The sequence below is a fragment of the Bufo bufo genome, chromosome 6 (genome assembly GCF_905171765.1).
Source record: "Bufo bufo chromosome 6, aBufBuf1.1, whole genome shotgun sequence".
Classification (NCBI taxonomy): Eukaryota; Metazoa; Chordata; class Amphibia; order Anura; family Bufonidae; genus Bufo; species Bufo bufo.
The window spans coordinates 408,960,746-408,977,526 of NC_053394.1; the positions used below are offsets into that span (position 1 = coordinate 408,960,746).

At 43.5% G+C, this 16,781-nt stretch overlaps 1 protein-coding gene across 1 annotated transcript in view; it reads right to left on the bottom strand.

Annotated features, from left to right (window-relative positions):
• The window catches only part of LOC121005801 (zinc finger protein 850-like), a 1,060,224-nt gene that overhangs the window by 471,270 nt on the left and 572,173 nt on the right, over nucleotides 1-16,781 (bottom strand). The window contains exon 6 of the mRNA XM_040438565.1: nucleotides 4,878-5,754. Coding sequence (XP_040294499.1) covers nucleotides 4,878-5,754 — 877 coding nt within the window. The remainder of the gene's footprint in view (nucleotides 1-4,877; nucleotides 5,755-16,781) is intronic.

Genomic DNA, 16,781 nt, shown 5'->3' on the forward strand with positions numbered 1-16,781 from the left:
TGAGCTCGTCCTCGCTGAATAGCGGAGCAGAGCCAGCAGCGTGCATTACTTCCCGAGCAGGAGCAGCAAAAGAAAGAGGCAGTTGCAGGACAGGTGCGGGCACAGAGGTTGTTTCTGGGCCATGACAACTAAGTGTGGTGTCAGAGGAACCTACCGATTCCTGGCTGTGTGTATCTGTTGTTACTTAAGATGATGTTGAAGAGTGAGTCAACTATTCCAGTACAGCTGGATTGTTGGTGAAAACGCAACCACTGGATGACAGTGGCAGCTGTGGGCAGGTGTGCACCACCAATGAGGCCAGGTGAGGCGATCGCCTCGGGCAGCACCAGGTAGGGACAAGAGGGGGGGGGGGCAGTGGAAGGGCCATGGAGAATGAATGCTTTCATTATGGAAACTCTCATCTCTACATATCGCTGTACTCTGGACAGCAATACAGTTAAATGCTGCGATAGGGCACGGGAATGAGGTCTCCCTCGCCCACCTTTTTCTCTAATAGGCTTTAGTCCTAGTTCCTGTAACCTGTCAGAGGCCGGTGTCATTATCATGCTGCATAGCGCTCAGGGCACAGACTAGAAGAGGTCCGTGTCTTGCACTGCATCACTGACAGCAGAATGGAGGTAAGTATTTGAGTTTATTATTTTTATTTAGCAGCATGGTGTTTGGCCACAATGGGGTCGGGGTCATTATTTTGTAATTTGAGAAAGCACTATGGGGACATTGTGGCCATAAAAAGGAGTATTTTTGTACTTGCACACATTATAAGTGGGACATTATGGGAACATTCGTTGTACTGTGGGCACTAAAAGGGGGTTGTTTTTTGTACTGACATATGTACATTATAAGAGAGCATTTTTGTACTGGCACATATTGCAAGAGCATTTTTTTTACTGGCAAACATTATAAGAGGTTTATAATAGGGTATTTTTTATATACACACATTATAGGGGTTTATTACTAATGAGGGCACTATGGGGGCATTATTACTTCTAGGGGCAAAATGAGGGACATTATTACTATTGGGTGCACTGTTACCACATAGTGCACTCTGCCAGAGAATTATTACTATTGGCGGGACTTTTGGGAGGCACCCTGGTACAGTATCGGCTTTAGCACAATTATTTTTGGAGGACACTATAAGTTTCAGGGACACTATTTGCCTTTTCTTCGGTTAAGGAGTGCTTCGCTTCTGCCCCTATATTGGTGCAGCTGGACGTATCACAACCTTTCATTGTGGAAGTTGACACGTCCAAGATGGGGGTAGGAGCAATCTTTTCGCAGGGTCCATCACCTGGTAAATGGCGCTGTGGGAGATAGAACTCCATTTTATTCCTCCCCTGAACCAGAGTTAAGTAAGAGTCAGCTAAAGTGCAGGTGCGGGGGAGCAGTTGACCCCCCCCCCCACCTTCTCTCTTCTCAGAAATGCTAGCTTCTGGTGTTCTAGTTCCACCTCCTGTGTACGATAAGAAGATGCCTCGCTTCTATGTAGCTGTTTCGTTTCACTGTGTTTTGTGGTTTTCACTTGAGCTATGCAACGCCCACAGCTGCCGGATGTCTGCTAGTAAAATTCTGATATAAGATTTATCTGTAACCTAATTAACTCAGATCACTGCTTTAAAGCATCTTGCCTGTATCAGTTTTATCTGTATTGCTTAACAATAGATTAACACAGCTATTTATGCTACATAGGAGCTATCTGACCCCTACCAGACTATACAAAATGGGCAGACTGCCTCATAACAGATGTCATCGATGTGCACGAGCAAACGCTGATTTTTGGCACATGATATGGGACTGCAGCTACATTACATACTATTGGCAAGAAATTATAAAATGTTTTGTCCACCATGGTCCCAAATCCATTGTCGGTATGCCCCAAAATATGCATACTAGGGATATTGGAGGACGAGATATGGACGCACCACACTAGTATTTTTCTGAGGGAAGCCTTATTCCTTGCTAGGAAAGCAATAGCGCTCAGATGGATGGCAAATAGACCACCTATGGTAAACCAGGTCACTCCTTTAGAGAATATAATATTTAAAAATAGGAAATGCCCTGAAAAATTCCAGAAAATTTGGGGAAGTTGGTGTTCATCACCATTGACGTTATCTAATTTTCACATGTACAGGTTCTTCTCCAAAAATTAGCATATTGTGATAAAGTTCATTTATTTTCTGTAATGTACTGATAAACATTAGACTTTCATATATTTTAGATTCATTACACACAACTGAAGTAGTTCAAGCCTTTTCTTGTTTTAATATTGATGATTTTGGCATACAGCTCATGAAAACCCAAAATTCCTATCTCAAAAAATTTGCATATTTCATCCGACCATTAAAAGAAAAGTGTTTTTAATACAAAAAAAGTCAACCTTCAAATAATTAAAGGGGTTATCCAAGTTATATTTATGGATGACCTATCCTCAGGATAGGTCATCAATATCAGATCGGCGGGGGTCCGACACCCGGCACCCCCTCCGATCAGCTGTTTGAAGAGAAGGCATGTGCGGTGTCAGGCTGCCTCCTCTTCACTGTTTACCTTCTAGCCGTTGCATCTGCAGTGGTGAGCAGGTGTAATTACACCCAAGCCTTCCTATTGAAATGAATGGGACGGCTTGGGTGTAATTACACCTGCTCACCACTGCAGATGCAACGGCTAGAAGGTAAACAGTGAAGAGGAGGCAGCCTGACACCGCACATGCCTTCTCTTCAAACAGCTGATCGGAGGGGGTGCCGGGTGTCGGACCCCCGCCGATCTGATATTGATGACCTATCCTGAGGATAGGTCATCAATAAATATAACTTGGATAACCCCTTTAAGTTCAGTTATGCACTCAATACTTGGTCAGGAATCCTTTTGCAGAAATGACTGCTTCAATGCGGCGTGGCATGGAGGCAATCAGCCTGTGGCACTGCTGAGGTGTTATGGAGGCCCAGGATGCTTCGATAGCAGCCTTAAGCTCATCCAGAGTGTTGGGTCTTGCGTCTCTCAACTTTCTCTTCCCAATATCCCACAGATTCTCTATGGGGTTCAGGTCAGGAGAGTTGGCAGCCCAATTGAGCACAGTAATACCATGGTCAGTAAACCATTTACCAGTGGTTTTGGCGCTGTGAGCAGGTGCCAGGTCATGCTGAAAAATGAAATCTTTATCTCCATAAAGCTTTTCAGCAGATGGAAGCATGAAGTGCTTCAAAATCTCCTGATAGCTAGCTGCATTGACCCTGCCCTTGATAAAATACAGTGGACCAACACCAGCAGCTGACATGGCACCCCAGACCATCATTGACTGTGGGTACTTGACACTGGACTTCAGGCATTTTGGCATTTCCCTCTCTCCAGTCTTCCTCCAGACTCTGGCACCTTGATTTCCGAATGACATGCAAAATTTGCTTTCATCCGAAAAAAGTACTTTGGACCACTGAGCAACAGTCCAGTGCTGCTTCTCTGTAGCCCAGGTCAGGCGCTTCTGCCGCTGTTTCTGGTTCAAAAGTGGCTTGACCTGGGGAATGCGGCACCTGTAGCCCATTTCCTGCACACGCCTGTACACGGTGGCTCTGGATGTTTCTACTCCAGACTCAGTCCACTGCTTCCGCAGGTCCCCCAAGGTCTGGAATCGGTCCTTCTCCACAATCTTCCTCAGGGTCCGGTCACCTCTTCTCGTTGTGCAGCGTTTTCTGCCACACTTTTTCCTTCCCACAGACTTCCCACTGAGGTGCCTTGATACAGCACTCTGGGAACAGCCTATTCGTTCAGAAATTTCTTTCTGTGTCTTACCCTCTTGCTTGAGGGTGTCAATGATGGCCTTCTGGACAGCAGTCAGGTCGGCAGTCTTACCCATGATTGCGGTTTTGAGTAATGAACCAGGCTGGAAGTTTTTAAAAGCCTCAGGAATCTTTTGCAGGTTTTTAGAGTTAATTAGTTGATTCAGATGATTAGGTTAATAGCTCGTTTAGAGAACCTTTTCATGATATGCTAATTTTTTGAGATAGGAATTTGGGGTTTTCATGAGCTGTATGCCAAAATCATCAATATTAAAACAAGAAAAGGCTTGAACTACTTCAGTTGTGTGTAATGAATCTAAAATATATGAAAGTCTAATGTTTATCAGTACATTACAGAAAATAATGAACTTTATCACAATATGCTAATTTTTTGAGAAGAACCTGTATACAAAAGGACCACATACTTGATATCTGGCTCAAAAAGGAGAATACTTCAATGAATAAAATTTTTTACTTTATTGAATAGAGGTTATAGGATAAAGTTGCGCTCACATTTATGTATAATGTTTTATACAAGGAATATACATTGGATTTTACTTTATGTACATGTTACATTATTTGATACGATGTTGATCAGTATGTACCTATGCCATGCCTTACTTGTTATGCTTCAATAAAACAAGTAAAATAATGGTATACCTTTAGGAGGGCGAGTAATGGCTTCTATGTAATGAGGCAATCCTAGCCTGGGTCACTTTTTGGGAGAACTTTCACATTACTGATGAAATGTGCCCAGTAAGACCAGAGCTGACAGTTTCCTGACAAGCCCATATTTCATGTAATGCCCATTTATTTTTAAGTGGTCCTAATCATCTCTCCAAGACCTCGGCCACCTCTGGTAACTGAAAGCAAGGCGCTGTTTTATCTCCCTGTAAAAAGGAGTATTTGACGGAATAAAGCCAGTGACCACCAAAAAAAAAAAAAAAAAAACACATATTGGTGGTCACTAAAGGATTAAGCATGAAGATGGCTTCTTTTATATGTGAGAATTTTGATGTCTACCTATGATTTTTTTTCTTAAAACATTACCCACATTCTGAACATGAATATGGCTTCTCCCCTTTGTGAATTCTCTGATAAATAAGTTCTGATTTCAGCTTAAAACATTTCCCACATTCTGAACATGAAAATGTCTTCTCCCTTGTGTGAATTTTCTGATGTATAACAAGATCTGATTTACGGTTAAAACATTTCCCACATTCTGAACATGAAAATGGCTTCTCCCCTGTGTGACTTCTCTGATGTCTAACAAGATCTGATTTAGTCTTAAAACATTTCCCACATTCTGAACATGAAAATGGCTTCTCCCCTGTGTGAATTTTCTGATGTATAACAAGATCTGATTTACGGTAAAAACATTTCCCACATTCTGAACATGAAAATGGCTTCTCCCCTGTGTGACTTCTCTGATGTCTAACAAGATCTGATTTAGTCTTAAAACATTTCACACATTCTGAACATGAAAATGGCTTTTCCCCTGTGTGAATTTTCTGATGTCTAACAAGATCTGATTTACGGTTAAAACATTTCACACATTCTGAACATGAATATGGCTTCTCCCCTGTGTGAATTCTCTGATGCATAAAAAGATGTGATGTTTGGTGAAAACATTTCCCACATTCTGAACATGAAAATGGCTTCTCCCCTGTGTGGGTTCTCTGATGTATAACAAGATCTGATTTACGGTTAAAACATTTCCCACATTCTGAACATGAAAATGGCTTCCCTCTTAAATGAGCTGTTAGATGTTTAGCACCTCGTCTATGACTTTTATTCTGTGTTACAGTCTGTGATGAATCAGAAGATCGGATGTGTTTAAAAGAATCAAATGATTCATTGTGACTGTGATTGGATGAGGGTATATCTTGCATATTGGCATGCTCTTCAAATGCATCTCGTGTGATACCACAATCATCTACTTCAAAATCTGAGGATACCAGATGTTTCTCTGAGTTCCTGGTACAGTCATCTGCCAAGAATAAAACACATTTTATTATTGATGAATAATATACCATAAAATTATATTGAAATTTTATAACATTTCCATATAAAAAATTCAAGTATGAATTGACTAAAACAGTGGTGTCCAAACAGATCACAATCTAATAGTAGATCGAGGGGCATAGCTAGAAATGGTTGGCCCCCACCTTAAGCAACTTCCATGCAACCCCCACCCAGTCATTTATAAATAAAACATTTCCTAGTGCTAGACAAGAGGCGCTGAATGCCCTCTTAGTGCCCCACACAATAGTTATCTCCCCTCAGTGTCCCTTTTACAGTGAAATTCCTCCTTAGTGCCCTCTTCACAGTACTGATGCTCCCTCCCTTAGTGCCCCACTAAGTAGAATGTCCACACAGTAGTTATGTCCCTTTGTGTCCCCCTGCAGTAGTTATGCCCCTTAGTGCACCTCCTGCAGTAGTGTTGTCCCTTAGTGTCCTCTTTACATCAGTGAAGCTCCTATACTATGAATAAAATTAATAAAAGTAATACCGAGCACATCATGCACTTCCCAGCAGCAGACGTGATGATGTCATCTCTCCTGCTGACCTGAGGAGAGCGCACAGGCCGGGGATTATCTCAGGTCTGTGCGCTCTCCCTCTCAGCCCAGCAGGTACAATTACATCACTGTATCACAGCTGCTGCTGGGCAGAGTGCAGGCCGCAGAATGAGACCTGGGCTAAAATGGATGACAGATACAGCAGCTGGACTCGGAGGAAGAGAGGAGAGTAGAACGGCCAGTAGGAAGCACAGGAAACTGTCACTGACCATTGGGGAGCTGCTCAACATGTTCTTTTCCTTGAGATATAATTACTATTGATAATATGCAGAGTTAGTCACCTGGGTCAGGATATCTTGGGGTCTTTGTTCACAGGCAGGTAGGAAATATCTGGTGTTCAGTGTTGAGACTTTTTTGTATGAGCTCTTAAGGCCACATTCACACAACAGCGAAAAAAAAGCCACATTCAGTTTTTCATGGCCATTTATCAACCATTTTTGTATCTCTTTCTTGGTCATCTGGACGTTTTGCATCCATTTTCAACCACCATTATTTGGAGGATGATTTAGATGATTTTTATTTGCTTTTTTAATTTAATTACCAATCCCTGCAGTATACATAATGTCCCCCATAGTGGCCCCAGTTAGTGATAATGTTCCCAAGGGTGCTCCCCATCAGTAATAATTAATAAAGTTAATAATGTGCAGGGTTTTGTTTTTATGGGGAAAAAAAAATTACTCCTCTCATCCACTTGCACGCGCAGAGACAGTCGTGCTTCATTTGGTGCTAAAGGACCTACACTCTCAATGAGATGATGTCGGCTAGAGGAGTATGGAGCGTGACGCCAGTATCATCTCGCGCCGCCCGACCCTCGTTCGGACACTAAGGAAGGTAAGAGTCATTCCTCCTTACAATATATTAATCATCTATGAGGTTTGAAAATACCATCAACGGCCACAAAAACTGTGACCTCTCTAGAGACATACACTCTGCTATACTGGTGATACGTAGGAGGATGCAAATACTGACACAGTGATACTCCGGTTATTCACCTGTTCCTCATGCGGACTGTTATATATGGGACAGGAATCTCCATTTATACTTACTAGAAATCTGGCATTATCTAGCCAGCTCGAGTATTGTGTTCAACAGCAACCATGTTGGCAGTATTTATCACACTATACTGTCTGGACTTTGTGTTATACATTACCAGTGCTATCAGATACTGCTTCTCTATTGATTATAATATTTTAGCTATTTTATAATCTGTACACGTGTCAAACCCATTATTGATTTAATAAAATTTTATTGCATAAGTCCAGGTTAGTGTGCTCACCCATTACTTTATTTAATATGATGTCAATAATGCTGGGAGAGCATAGTGATGTCATCACGTCGGTAGCACAGGTCCTTCAGCACCAAGAGAGACTGCCTTGTGTGTGCAAGCGGAAAAGGCAATTTGTTTTTATTTTAACCCCTAAAAGGCCATTTTCCACTAGTGTACCCATTTTAAACTGCCATTACATGGATGCACTCCTGTCTAAATGACCATTAAAGTCACCACCATTAATTTAAATGGGGTCCATCTGACGGACGTGAGAACGGCCACAAATAGGACATGGCCCATTTTTAAAAACCACAATTGACTGGCCTTAAAAAATAAAATAAAAAAATGGCCACGTGAATAGCTCTATTGAGTTTAATTCATTCTAAAAACATCTGTGTGCCGTTTTTCACTGTTGTGTGAATGTAGCCTTATCCTGCGGCCTTTCCCGATTACACAAACTACATATAGCGCAAAAGAATAATCCTGTGACCCGAACATTATCACTGCAGCTAGGACACTGTGCACACCGAGGTCTCTCCAAATCTCAGTCCTGTCACTGTCAAGTACACAAACTGCACGGCCCACCCCATAACATCTTCCTTTTTTCATGCATTTATATTAAAGGGGTTGTCTCATCTGAGACAATGGGGGCATTTTGCTAGGATATGCAACTATTGTCTGGTAGGTGCGGGTCCCACCGCTGGGATCCACACCCATCTCCTAAATGGAGCCCCAAAAGTGGTGGAGGATGTACTGTGCTTGAGCAGCCGCCCTCCTTTCATTTGTATGGAGCCGACAAAAATAGCCGAGCCCTGGCTTGGCAATTTCAGTCAGGCCCATAGAAGTCAATGGGAACAGTGGCGGGTCATGCGCGGTGTGCTCCTATTCACTTCTATGGGGACAGCGCTTGAAGGTGGCCGGACCAGAGTCCTCCAGACACCACTTTGGCCCGTTCGGTTCTCGATAAAGGTGCTGATCCCAGCGGTTGGTCCTGCACCTATAAGACCCAAATTTCTCAGACCAGACAACTGCTTTAAGTGCTTGTGATTCATATATACAAAGATTATGAAAAGTATATCACTAGAGAGGAACCAATTTCTTGAAATTTATTTCAGGTGTAATTTGAAAGAATCAGTCAGAAGAGGGAACAAATACATTCGACCAAATTCAAACCTGCTCCCATTGGCCTGATAATCTGTGTATGACTCTCTGGCAGATCTACTCCTTGGCATCAGCTGTAGGTGTGTGACTATGCCACCTACCACACTGAATACCCTGCACTGGAGGCTGGACAAGACAGTACACATATCAAACTGGGCCAGTTCCAGACACTGTTCCAATCTCCCTCCCAGAAGTCCATGGAGTCAGGGGACAGGCTATGTGCAGAAGAAAGGGCACAGTCCAGGTAGGACTGAACCCTATTGTTCAGGCAATGCTTGTCCTTTTGCGGATATGCGTCAGGTTGGCACAGCACTTAAAAAGACTTCCATCACATTAAGAAAACTAAATTGGCTGCTGCTGCTGTGCCTTCTGAGACTTATTGTAGGGGTAGCACCACCAGAGAGGGCGGGAGGTCTCTGACTCAGCCAGGTTGGAGATGGGACTCCTGGACAGAAATGCAGGTGACAGGCATCAGTAAAACTTTCTCCCCTTTTTGCTTTGATTGCAATGATCTAAAAGTATGGCTATCCAGTAGTCATCACTTTGCTTGATGCTAACCATATGCTTGGCAGCATGTAGGCAACCAAGCATGCAGTTTGTCATGCTCACCAGCATGCCTGAGGACCCAGTTCTTTAAGACCCCTCTGCAATGGTTGGTCATGGCCAATGTCATTGTCGTCATCATCATCATCATCATCAGCAGCATATCTATCATACCGAGCACCAACCTCCTTCCCTAGCTGTGCCTGGGAAAACTCCATGTCTCCCTGTACCACAAACTTCTCCTCCTCCACTTCCTCCTTTATGCGACTTCGTCCGTCCAGGTTCCTATCAGTTACAGAAAGCTGTGGAGATTGTTGTTCTTCCTCTAGTCCTTGTTGCGTCAGCATGAGCATTAGTACAAATATAAATATCAGGGTGATGCCATGTTAATGCTTGTCCCTACTCTGGTGGCCTCTTCGAAAGGGTTGAGTATGCTACACAAGGCCCGGATGAGCTACCACTGCCTGCTCTCAAAATAACATATGCTCTGCTGTGGTGGTCTCATGCATCATGTAAATCATTAATCTCTTTACGCTGCTCATAGCAACGCTTCAGCATATGTAAGGTGGAATTCAAATGGTGCAAAGACAGACCATTTTGTCACTTCACGTTCAGAAGGGCCTTTTTAGCCACATAAGAATGGCTGGACAGTCCCCTGGATATGACCAACACCTTTTGCAAGCCATGTTTTTCAAAGAAATTGATGCACCATAAATTTATGATGTGTGCCATGCAGGGAACATGTGCTATTTCTACCAAATGAATTGCAGCCACAATGTTCCTGCCATTGTCACCAACTGCGTTGTCCAGTTGTAGATGGAGGAGAGAAATCCAGAAGGAAACTTACTGCAGATTACCAACTGATCTATGTAGCTTCTCTTGCCCAAGCTCATCAGCTTTATTACAACATGGCAATGTTTCAGTTTGCACAACGAAAAGGAGGTAGAAGAAGCGGAAGCAACAATCTGCTCTGTTTTTGTTTGGGATAGGAGGATGTCCATTGAGGAGGACGTGGATAAGCCCCTGGTGTAGGGTACCAGATAATCAGCAAATGCAAGCTGCAGCATGGTGGCCAAGACCATACAGCGGTTTAAGACGACCGGTTCCACTCTCACACTAGATCATTCTGGTCACTGGAAGTTCAACATGGCACTTCATGGCAAAGAAATATCTGAGGATCTGAAAAAAAGAATTCTTACTCTACATAAAGATGGCCTAGGCTATAAAATGATTGCCAACACCTTGAAACTGAGCTGCAGCACGTTGGCCAAGACCATACACTGGTTTAAGAAGACAGATTCCACTCAGAATAGGCCTCGTCATGGTCGACCGAAGAAGCTGAGTGCACATGCTCATCTCCATATCCAGAGGTTGTCTTTTCAAAATAGACGTATGTCGTCATGGAGGAGTGGAAGAGGATTGAAGTGGCAACCTGTGAAGCTCTAGTTTACTTCATGCCGAAGAGAGTTAAGGCCCTGCTGGAAAATAATTGTGGCCACACAAAATATTGACACTTTGGGCACAATTTGGCCATTCTCACTTAGGGGTGTAATCAAGTTTGTTGCCAGCGGTTTAGACATTAGCGGTTTAGACATTAGTGGCTGTGTGTTGAGTTATTTTGAGGGTACGCCAAATTTACACAGTTATACAAGCTGTACAAGGACTACTTTACATTGTCTTAAAGTGTCAGGTCTTCAGGGTTGTCCCATGAAAAGATAGAATAAAATATTTACAAAAGTGTGAGGGGTGGACTGACTTTCGTGAGATACTGTAGGTACCAGCAGCAGATCTTGATGATTTGCTTGAACAAATGCATTCAGCATGGCAGAACATTCCTCAGACAATCATTAGTAACCTCATTGGTAGGATGCCAAGGCGTGTAAGTGAATGTATTTATGCTCTTGGCTCTCATACTCAATACTGAATAAAGCGAGATGTTTTGCATATTTTGTTTCCGTTTTTCATCATTAAAGGGGTTCTCCAAGATTTTCCTCAGCATAGGTCATTAATATAAGATCAGCAGAGGTCGGTCCCTGCACCCCCACCAATCAGCTGTCTGAGGAAGCCTCAGTGCTCACCGGAGCTCCGGTTAATACAAAGCCTCCTCACAGCTTACCGAGCACAGCGCTGTCTGTTGAATAGTAGTTGTGCACTCGAATGTGACTAATCTGTGCCTAGGCCATATGACCGATGAACGTCACATTGCATGGCCAGGATAAGGCCTAAGAGGGCGCAAAGCACTGTATCCTCTCCATACATCTGACCAACAAGGCTGCCGATCTGATCTTAATTACCTCTTCTGAGGAAGGACTATATACATCATATACATACTGTACATCACCTATAACGCTGTCACATTTCTATCCATATTTAATTAGAATTTTAGCTGAATCAGTGAATATAATGCTGAAAAAAAACTGACAGAAGAGAAAACCTAAAAATGTAACATAAAATGGTATCATCCAGTGAAGGAGTAGAATCTGTGAGTCTTCTCTACTTTATTTAGTGGTCACTACTCACCTGGGCGGTTATTTGTAGGAATGTCCTCTATACTCTGCTCATCACCCCTCACATATGTCTCTGTAGGATTAATATTGTTCAGATCTTCACCTGGATCCACCAGCTGTGAAAGAAACATTGTAGAAGGCATCAGACGGATGGAAAAGTCGCGTAGAAGGTTTTATATGACCTGAAAAGAAGACCAAAAATGACCGGACAGCAGGAGTTATCTGACCCAAATATCTGCAGGTCTCCTGTATAAATCCAATCTGATTGCTTTGTTATTACAACCAGTTTGCAATGCAGGGAGAGTAGCCCTTATATTCCATCCCTAACATTACATTGTGTGTATATAACATTACATTGTTTGTGCACCTGTCGCCCTTGCTGGCCGCCCCAGGACTGTGAAGCCGGTAAGCCAAAGTTCTTTCGGTCCATGGCTTGTTTACCTCCTCGGAAGGGGCATAATCATCTGCTCTGCTGCAGCCAATGACTGGATTCAGGGGTAACATGTCCACAAGAAACACATCACCACTAAAGCCAGTCACTGGCTGCAGTAAAGCAGGTGACCATGCCTGTGCCGGCGAGGAAGCAAATAACATTTACTGGAAGATGGACACACAGGAGCTGGGACACATAACCAGAGCTGAGGGTAGCAGGTTGATGACTCTTTCAATAAGTAGAGGCTGCAGGCACATGTGAAAAGTTACTTATTCCTGATCAAACCCTTTATTGCTGTCTTCCTGTTCTGTCTACCAGTTTTGGGATGACTGCAGGTATGAAGATACTGTACCTAGTATAAGGGACATGGGAGAACACAGGAGAGGAGAGAACTGATTATCTATCACCACTAGAACACCCTGCTTATCACTGTTTATAGTAAAAGGACTGGAGAGAACACAGGAGAGGTGAGAACTGATTATCTATGACTACTAGATTATTCCTGATTATTACTGCTCTTAGTGTATGGACAGGAGAGAACACAGAAGAGGGGAGAACTGATCATCTATCACTACATTCCTGTTTATCACTGTCTATAGTATAAGGACACAGTGGTGTAACTAGAGTTCTATGGGCCCCAGGGCAAACTTTGGATTGGGCCCTCACCCTCCCCATTATATGTCTGAATGGGTTCTAGTACAGTGCCACTGATCACTGCACTGTAAAGCTCCCTACAGTGTCCTAGTAGCTACATGTCCCCAGCAATAATAATGTCCTGGTTGTGTTACCAGTATTAAAGAGGACCTGTCACCGCTCCTGACATGCCTGTTTTAATAGCTTCATGCATTCCCCATGTAATAGAAATTCTGGAGAATCTATTCTTATGGCTCTATGTTGTGTCATTCCTTTATTATTCCTGCTAGAAGTTATGAATGAATTGGTATTAGTCTTCAGTAAGGGTACAGAGGGGTGGTCACCAGTTTAGGGTGTGTACCTGCTTAGTCTAAAAATGGCAATACTGATTGGATAGAGTCAAACTGTGCAGGTACCCCCCCCCCAACTGGTTACCGCCCCTCTGTACCCTTACTGAAGGCTAATACCAATTTATTCATAACATAGTAGAAATAATAAAGGAATGACACATCATAAAGCCATAAGAATAGATTCTCCAGAACTGTGAATACATGGGGAATGCATGAAGCTATTGAAACAGGCATGTCAGGAGTATTGAAAGGTCCTCTTTAATAATACCTCTGACAGTGCCTTCAGTAATAGAAATGCCCCCCATACTTCCCCCAGTCCACAATCCCATCCTCTTTGTCCTCAATAATAATTTAGCACTTTTTCATGAGCCAAGGAGAACTGTGGCCAACTACTACTACTCCTGGCCGGTACTGATACCGCTGCTACCACCCACATTCTAACTCTGGGAGGACGAGTAGAGATGAGTGAATCGAATCCCACGAAGTGGAATTCGATCCAAATTTCAGGATAAATTCGATTAGCCTAGAAGCCGAATTTCCTCGTGTCAACAAATCGATTTATCCTAAAATTCAAACTTAACACCTCAATTTGCGCGCGAAGGGCCGCCAGCCTACATCTTGCTTAAAGATCTCAGCCGAAATCCCATGTGGCGCGAGATTACGTCATCACGCAGGACAACTTGATGACGTAATCTCGCGCCGCACAGGATTTCAGGCGAGATCTTCAAGCAAGATGGCGACGACCAGCCTGTCGCATGCAAATGGAGGCAGTAAGTTTATAAAATTAACAAAATTAAAATCACTCAGATGCCGCGATTATGTATGAAGGCGGCATCTGAGGGGTACAATGACGAGGGCAGCGCTATCGCAGCTCCCCGTCATTGCACCCGCTACTTCCAAAAAAAATGTGCTTCGTGGCGGAGTAATTCGTCACAAAGCAAATTTTGTGAAATTCGGCGCATCAGCTGAATCAAATTTTTACGAAATTTGCTCATCTCTAAGGACGAGGCATGGGTCTTTCATTTTGTTTTCTCCCATTTTCTAGACATATTATGAGACCTATAATTGAATAGTCAGGGGTTCGGTACACACAGATTATTAAACGGTACTAGCAAAATTGCAAGTGTGTTTTCTATAATTTAAAGACAGAGGCTCAATTATAGAGTAATTAAACTTTTTTTTCCCACTTAGATGGACTGTGCAAGTGCATAGTTATAACTTTTCTTTTTTTTTTTACAGGTTTTCTTTTTCAAAACCTCAAGTTTCTACATAGGCTTATCACCAGCACAGCACCCAAATAGCATTCTGCTGCTATGCTGAACAAGTGCACATTATTGGAAGGGCCTTATATTTATGTTAACTTACTAATGTACTTCATTCACCGGTTCCGTTCTCTTCCCTGTGTAAATTCTGCACAAAGATCATGTGATCCAGTCCCTAAACTTGTCACCCACTGGCAATTGCTAAATAAATTACTAGTTTTGGTGGCTCTGCAGTGGAGCGCTCGTCCCCGCTACGGTCACATGTTTCCAGTTCCATGCAGTCACGTGGTATAGATACAGTTGAAGCAGCTCACGTATACCATGTGACCGCATGGCACTGTAAACATGTGACCGTAGCAGGGACTCGCCCTCCACGGTAGAGGGGATCTTGACGAAAAATGAAGGAGAGGATTGATAACCCAAAAAATTGTCCCTGTACAGGGTCACCCTTATTGAGATAAAACATAACATTTACTATTTATGCTAAAAGGAAATACAAGTGTGATCCATTAAAACTATCAGCGTCCTTCTGTCACTATTATGTTATGTCCCAGGTCTAGTGGCCTCTGTGTGGTCTGGCTGCAGGTACCTATTGGATTCTTCCAAAATAGCAGATGAGTGCTCGATTTTGTGAATACTCGCTTTAGTGAGCAGTCATACATAGTGGAGAGTGTCCACTCCTAAGCTCTTCCCTTCCTCCTTTTTTACACCCCTAAGTGGGGGAAGGAGAGAGGGGAAGTAGGTACGTTCAGATCACACATACACACTCCTATCAGAACCTAGGTCTGGAGAGAGATCTCCTCCACTGCTGAGTAGAGATGTCGCGAACATAAAATCTTCCGTTCGCGAACGGCGAATGCGAATTTCCACAAATGTTCGCGAACCGCCATAGACTTCAATAGGCAGGAGAATTTTAAATCCCACAGGGACCCTTTCTGGCCACAATAGCGATGGAAAAGTTGTTTCAAGGGGACTAACACCTGGACTGTGGCATGCCGGAGGGGGATCCATGGCAAAACTCCCATGGAAAATTACGTAGTTGACGCAGAGTGTGGTAAGTTGAATTCGCAATGCGATTAATATAACCTGTATTAATCGCATTGCGATTACAACTTAGGTCTGAGTTCATAATGGTTGTATTGGTCGCGCCGTCATGTGGTAAAGGGGGACAAGGGTGTGACTCACTGCAGCCTGGTGAGTGGTGGGGCAACGCGGCAGCTGCCCTGCAGGAGTCTATGGTGCCGGGAGGAGGAGGTAGGTAGAGCGGCTCTGACTTTATAGACCAAATTATTTTAATAATACCCCAATAATAATAGGTTAATAACCTAACCCCATTCATAAATTACTGTGGATTATTATATAGACGGCCCCAGGCCAGGAGACATAAGGGGTTGGGTTGAACTGTGGGCTGGGGACACCCGGCCACATTTACTAATCTTTGCTCAGGGGGGCCCTCATAAATATAGACCCACATGGTGTGGACTGGTCATTTTTACTAAGGAATATAGTTTAACCACCTCAGCCCTCTTAGCTTAAACACCCTTAACCACCTCCGGACCGCCTAACGCAGGATTGCGTTCCGGAGGTGGCAGCGCTGCGCAGAGTCACGCATATACGCGTCATCTCGCGAGACGCGAGATTTCGCTCAAAGCCGGCCCGCGCATGCGCATCGCGGGCCGGCAAAATTAAAAGAAGTATTTCGTCACCAGCCTGCCAGCAACGATCATTGGCTGGCAGGCTGGCGATTTTCAAAAAATCCAATCCAAAGTCATATAACAGATCATATTAGTAAATATGATCTGTTATATGGCTTGTCTGCTCCTGTGCTGGTCCTTTTCGTCGGTTGGATCCAGCACAGGAGCAGACTGAACTGTGAGTACACCAACACTACACCTTAGCCCCAGATCACCCACCTGCACCCCAATTAACCCTTTGATCACCCCTTTGATCGCCCCTGTCAATCACTAGTGAAAGGAAAAAAAGTGATCAGTGTAAACTGTCACTTTTTTTTTTTCACTGGTATTGGCTGTTAGGTTTTAGGGATAGTTTAGGCCCCTTGGTTAGGTAGTTAGCGTCAGTTAGCGCCCACCCCACCGCACCGCAGTCACTTTTATTCGCTGTTTAGCGTATCGCTAATCAGCATTTGTACTTTTATAGTATCTGTAAGTGATCAAAACTGATCACGGTCAGATCTATAATAGTATTAGTGTCACCTTAGCTCGCCCTCCACCCAAAACGCAGTGTTTGCCCGATCAGGCCTGATCGGTCGCCCACACGTGCGT